This window comes from Phragmites australis, chromosome 15, assembly GCF_958298935.1.
Source record: "Phragmites australis chromosome 15, lpPhrAust1.1, whole genome shotgun sequence".
NCBI classification, from domain to species: Eukaryota; Viridiplantae; Streptophyta; class Magnoliopsida; order Poales; family Poaceae; genus Phragmites; species Phragmites australis.
In genome coordinates, this window is record NC_084935.1 from 26807513 (window position 1) to 26814134 (window position 6622).

Genomic DNA, 6622 nt, shown 5'->3' on the forward strand with positions numbered 1-6622 from the left:
TAAAACGGATCTCATATTTATAGACGGTAACGAAACGGGAGGCTAAGGGTGGATGGCAAAAATAAATAAATTATTTAAATTTAAAAAGTTTTATTAGATGAGATGAGAGTAGAGGAAAAAATGACATGAGAACCAACTCATATTTTATACCGTAGAGATACATGCATGCACCCATAGAGAATTGTCGATGATGTGAGCCAAGCCGTTTGTTTGATTCTTGGTCAAGTTACTTGTTGATTTTTTGGGTACTTCAGTTGTTGGTCAAGGTTGTCTAGCTCCTGTTTTGTGTATGACAGCTACCTTGTAGCCAGGAAGATAGATGCCATGTAGACAGATACATGTTCAGGCACACAGGTAGATAGATGCCTTGACGTTGTTTCGACGCAGGGATGGATGGATGCATGCAAGAACGCGGTTTCAGCGCTAGCCGTAGGTCGTCATCACCGTCTCACATGTCAGAAAACAGGAGGCAGGGCCGGGGAGAGATCAGATCAAGTCGATGGCTCACGTCGTCTCTGAATCTGCCGATCGATGCATTTTAGTTGTGAGAGGGACGGGCAGAGGATGATCTATGTCCAGCAGGCCAACTGAAAAGAATGAAGAGTAAATTCCATTAGGTATCTCTTAAACTTTAATCAGTTGTGCCGTTTAGAGTTACGCGGGAGCTTGTACGATTCATACGAGATTTGTATTGGTTTATATGTATATATGAAATTCCAAACGAGTCATCGGTTCAGTCAGGTAACTCTGCACATTTTACGGTGAAGCTACAACAGTGGTATGCAGCAGCCATATGGGGTGACGTCTCTTTATGAGGCCGACTCAACTGAAACGTTCATGGGCATGCAGGGGTGCTGATGAGGAAGGAGAAGAAAGATCAGAGCAGTTGCCATCAGAATAGACTGGATTTGCGCAAACCGGGCGGTTGCGTGACAGCCTGGAGGGAATCAAATTGGGCAAGAACTGGACAAATGTGAGGCCTTTGAAAGAGAAAATGAGGCCATGAATGTGACCAGTTGGTTCATCAACAGCCTTACCCTGGGGCCGCCATGACATTATGCATCTTGACATACTGCTATGGCAGTTATGCCTACTTGCCATTAAACAAAATGCCAAGTCAGGATGATGGATGGATCAGCAACCTTGGAAATTTTAAGAGATTGAACTGTTTCTGTAGCTTTTGAAGTAGACAAACGGGAGTTCCCACTGCGAGCTTTAGAAGGTTTTGGTGGCTTTGAACTTAGAAATTTGGCGGTTTGAGCAAAGAACTGAAAAATATTATTCGGTTATTACTTATTAAAATGCAGAAACAAAGGTATGAGGTGCGCTCAAGGAGAGAGATATGTAATCAGCAAACCTGGGAACATCAAAAGGAGGTGTTATTGGGACAAACTCAAGGAGGGGGTGATCTTCGCTCTGTACATTAGCCTTTTGTTGGTCATTTTCCGTTTCTTCTCTACAATTTTTTGTTTCTTCACCTCCTTGTTTCATTTCTTCAGTAAGTTCTGTGTCAGCTGATGCAGCACCAGTGAACAAAACATTAATATTTGGAGGAATGACTTAATAACAGGTGTCTTGTCATTTCAGAATTCAGACTAATTTAGGCACATTAGGTACTCTATATCTATATGAGATAAAAATAAGCACATGTAGCATAGATCCAGGAAACAGAAGTCGATTATTCAGAAAGTTGGAATGACAAAAGACTGCAAACACCAAAGGATGTTCCCTCAAATTAGATGCAGTTTCGTTTTATGTCAGAACAACCCATGCCAGTCATAGCACAATTGTGTTTGTACTTCAAACACAGTTTTTTTTTAACTGAAGTCATTATGTGCCTATTTTAAGGTAACAAACTAGCAAAATATCCAGAATGTCATACTTAAAAGTTACAGTGGTGATTCATGCAAATAAGAAACATAAGCAAGGCACTCTTATACTATTATGGTGATTTAGTGCACAGAGATATTTTTTAAATGGGAATAGCACTGAAATTTTATGGGACACGGCATAAGTTATTAGTGTGTCAAGCAGGAAGCAACAGATTGTGCATGTTTATAGAAAATTACGAGTCTGAAAAATTAATAAATATAGCATGATTGCACAAATTACAAAAGCTAAATGCCGAAAGTGTTTTTGCAACTCTCGCATCTGCAGTTGCTGGAGCATCCAACACCTCCCTTGTATTCAACAAAACATTAAAGCATAAGTAACAAACTGTTGAGTAATACATGAATTTTAATGTTTCAAGGGCTCTCTCTCTCTGGTTTTGCTGGCCCTTTGGTCTCTGCGTGGCCCAAGCCCATGATGGGAAGAACAAAAGGGGCAGCATCAGTTCAGCTAGGGAAGCAGAAGTGGAAAATTGCATGCGAAGGGGAGAGAGGGGGATGGCGGTGGTCGATGGAAACAAAATCAGCCACTAAAATTGGAGAATCCGAAACCCAGCCAAACGGGTCTTAACGAGTAACATAATCCATACAGAAACCAACTCAAGTAGCAGAGCCAAGAGACTCTATACACGTCCATATTAAGTCAACTAGACCAACAACAGGCAGCTTACAAAAAAGCTTCAGATCACCTTCAATACTTCGACTTCTTCATACTCAACTTTAGTTCCAGCTCACTGAGAGCTAAACCCGGCGTTGTTTGGGGAGTCGGCATCCATTATGTGGAAGCTGGGTCACATCGTGGATGAACATGATAGGAGATTGATCTCTTACTCTTTCACCTCGAAAACCTTCTCTAAAGCTCAAGATCACTTTCTTCTTTTTCTTGAAAAAAGTAGCTCCTTTCACTTTCATGACAACGGATCTTAAACCCATCTTCCTGGCGGATCGCCCGACATGTTCCGCAGTTGCTTCAGCAGCATATCGAGAAAGACGAGACCGCCCTTTTCTTTCCTCCAAACAACCAGCAGAGGCCCCGGTCTTTTTATTCCCCCTAGCATCTGTCACAGTCACAAAGGTCTTATTTTTCTTCAGTAAGACATGGACAAAATCCCTCTTCTTTGTCACTGAAGATTGTTTATGTTCCTTCAAGATCCGCGAAGCAGCTAGTGGAAGGGGCAGCCCGAAGTTGGAAGATTTCTCTCCACCGGCTGTCTTGGACCTTTATGTCAAGTTAGAATGAGGCGGAATGAGCAATCAGCAGAACATGGAATAGACGAATATATGTGCACATGGAAATATCATTTGCCTGCTTACATCGTGGCACCAATATTTGTGTTGTGAATGTTGACCTGTGTATCTTGACGCACATCTGCAGCAGTTTTAGACCCAGAAGGCGGGAAATGCTGGACGAACAGAATTGATTTTGTTAAAATTCTGATGTGCAGTGATTGATGCAATGTGATCTCGGTATTCTACGATTAACGAGGTGTAATATCGATATTCCACATGGAGAATGAAAAAATGAGGTAGAGCATCTGAGTTGAGCAAAATCTCTGACAGCACTTGCCATCCGCTGACAAATCAGCTGGGTGGCTAACACTAGCAGTGTCTACACAGAAATATACATGGAGAGGAACCATTTTTATTATTTACAGAAAATAACGAGAAGCAAAGCTATATATTCTTGGAATTAGGAACTCATGTGAAACTATTTAGCGCGCCTGGGGATATTATCATCTAAATTGCAAGCTCCTAGATACTTTATTCATGGCGCATACACCCGTGTATTTATCCGCACCTGGGCCGCGGCGGGCGAGGCGTAGGCGGCGACGCTGTTGAAGAGGTGCCCGGCCGGAGACGGGAGGCGCAGCGGCGAGGCGTAGGCGGCGGCGCGGTTGAAGAGGTGCCCGGCCGGAGACGGGCAGCGCGGCGGCGAGGCGGCCCGGAGGCGGGACGCGGAGCGGAGGAGGGAGGAGACGAGCCGGCGGGACGCCATGGCCGGAGGCGTGGTCCGGATCTAGGGTTGCGCTGGGTGCGGCGGCTCCGCGAGACGGGAGTGAGGCCGGGGAGGGGGATCGGCGGGTGGACCTTTTTTTTTTTTGAGAAACAATCGGCGGGTGGACCTGGTCTAATCCTCCTCAGCTGCGCCAGCTCATGGGCTTTCTTTTCCTTTTCGGCCCAATTGTTTTCGGCCCAATTATCTCCTTTTCTAACTCATAGTGTCCAGTTTTTTCTTTCTTTCTTTATGTATTTATTTATTTTGAAACAGTAATTATTCTTCAGTATCTATACTATATAAAACATGAGTTAGTTTTCGTATCATATCTTTCACTTGCTCTTCCCCTTATAATAAAACCTATAAAATTAAAATTATTTATCCACTTTTATCATCCATTCTTGTCTTTCAGCCTCTTTACCTCGTTACCGACTACAAATATGGGACTTATTTTACTAATGAAAATAAGTAAAAAAATTAAGAGAAAAATTAGCGGATAATCTTCTCATTCTTTTTCGGATCACATCTAAACTCAAACTACAGTATCGCTCTCGACGTATTTGTTTAGTGGCGCTCACATGATGCATCCACATGTTTATATATTGAGTTTATGATTAATGTTACTACGTTCAATATTTATATTTTTGTTGCAACATACAAGTACTTAGATAAGGCTATCTTCAGCATATACTCTAAAATTCCACCCCCTATATTACTATTACATCATTCTCTAATACTATTATAATACTTTTTATTTTTTTATCTCCAGCAGCTACCATATTTCTTACCTTCTATTAATTTTCATCTCTCCTCGAGCCCACAGCCATACACTACGACCGGTGTTGCCACAACTCCTGAGCTCCTACAAATTTGCTACGCCCGTATCATTGTAGCACTCAAAACAGCTTTTGCTAGAGCCGCTTTGCTGGCGTCGTCCGTCCGCATCACTATAGAGGCGTGCACTGTAGCACTGAAAACCGTAGCTGCAGGAGCTGGCCTTAGACCATCCTCAACTATTTTCCCTTTATTTTGTTCTCTTTCTGATTCCCTTTCTCATTCACATTCTTTTTATTTTTTCTTATCTCCAACAGCTTCCATTCGAAGGGATTTGTAAAGTGAAAGGAGAAATAATACCGTATTGGAGGGAATGGCCTTAAGAATTCTTTTGTGAAGGAAACCGTGAAGAGAAATTATTGGAGCACTAAAAGGAACGAAAATTCTTTTGCAAAATGATTCTGAATTGTGAAGAGAATCCATTAGGTATGGTCTTTACCTCATTTGTAAGTTCTAGTGAACTGGTCGTAGCCACTGAGTCAGTTTTTTTCCTTTGAAAGCCATGGGGAGCTGGATGTGCAACGCATCACTCAGCAGCCAGCAGCCGCGGCCGTGCTTGTGTTGTGTAGGTTTTTTTTTTTCTCCCGCAAGGATTTTGTAAAAATCGGTGCCTCGTGATCTTGTTTTCCCTTATCTACTTCGGTCACTTGTCAGTCAGTTTGTAACCATTGTCGAGCTTCAAACAAATTCAATATACCCTTAAACAAATTCAAAAGTCCCTTAAATACTCTTTTCAGGCACTCTATTGAAAAGGTGGTACCAAGACAATGCCTCACCAACAATTCAATATACCCCATGTACCACCGTAATAAAAATGTCATCTGAACCACAACTTGCACAAATGAGCTTCTCAGTTCAGCTTCTTTGCAGAGTTCGCAACATTTAGCGACAAGAAACACAGCATTTACCTAACATAAACTTCATATGCCTTGGTACATAACAAGCTTAATTACAATGCCGTTGTGCATCACCAGTAGCAACATTACAAGGCCTCTATTGCATCTTCCGCCACTGTTGAATATGGTAGCTTTTTTTTATATTTCGAAAATAAAAAATTATAAAAATAAACACCTGTTCGGAAAAAAAAAAGTAGAATTAGACTACTGCCGCCTGTGAGAGTGACGAATACTTGTGTTCGTTTTAGGCTTTTCAGCCCACTGGGGTTTATATGCCAACACGAACGTGATAAGTTGGAGTTAGGCCTTGGGCCACGAACTTGAAACACCCGACCGCCTTGAATAAATTACATTGGCTCTCCACAAAGGAGACACGCAAAACTACTGCATTGTGATGCAATGCATGGGCATAGCCTGTAGAAAATCGCAGTAGAGATTCAAAATTCTTTCGTGCACAAGTTCTGTAATGGTGTCTACAATTCTGCAGCACATGAGCTAGCTAAACTAGGTATGATTTTAGATGCGGATTCTCCTTGCTATTGGGATGATCATGCACACGCTCTGGTAGCTGATATTGACGTGGGCGAAATACCTGCACAAGTTGAGTAATAAAGTCCCGGTCATTCTCTTTCAAGAAAATTATTCTTTCTTGCGATTTGGCAGCAGGCAGCTTCCCCGAAAGTCCGAGAAACATGGATACAGCTGCTGCACTCCGCAACCTGGAACAACGAAAATCAACTCGCATCGATTCTTCCTCTTGTGAGTCATAATACAGCTACAAGTATCTTATTAGGAGCACGCTGGCCGTCAAATACCTTGCGAATTACTAACCTCCGTTGGCTAGGATTCTTCTGATGGAACGTGTTTATCCGGTTCGAGTTCTAGACTCTACCCGGGTGTTTGCGTTTTCTTGAATTAAATCTCAAGAGGAATAATGCATGAACATGTGTAAATTCTAAGAGGAATAATAAATACACATGTAGATATGTTCAATGATGATCCAAACG

At 42.2% G+C, this 6622-nt stretch overlaps 1 protein-coding gene across 1 annotated transcript; it reads right to left on the minus strand.

Moving 5' to 3' along the window:
* Positions 1-2456: 2456 nt before the first annotated feature.
* On the minus strand, positions 2457-3998 carry LOC133893636 (small ribosomal subunit protein uS11m). The gene is made up of 3 exons (XM_062334717.1): positions 3688-3998; positions 3204-3292; positions 2457-3108 (listed from the first exon to the last, which is right to left on the minus strand). Exons 1-3 carry the CDS (start codon positions 3883-3885, stop codon positions 2631-2633), a joined length of 765 nt encoding a protein of 254 aa, XP_062190701.1. The 5' UTR covers positions 3886-3998; the 3' UTR covers positions 2457-2630.
* Positions 3999-6622: the final 2624 nt, after the last annotated feature.

Coding starts and splice junctions, on each gene's coding strand:
- LOC133893636 (XM_062334717.1), bottom strand. CDS start 3,885: ATGGCGTCCCGCCGGCTCGTCTCCTCCCTCCTCCGCTCCGCGTCCCGC. Junction 3,293..3,687: donor CCTCGCCCGCCGCGGCCCAG/GTGCGGATAAAT, acceptor CTGTTCGTCCAG/CATTTCCCGCCTTCTGGGTC. Junction 3,109..3,203: donor ACAAATATTGGTGCCACGAT/GTAAGCAGGCAA, acceptor CTTGACATAAAG/GTCCAAGACAGCCGGTGGAG.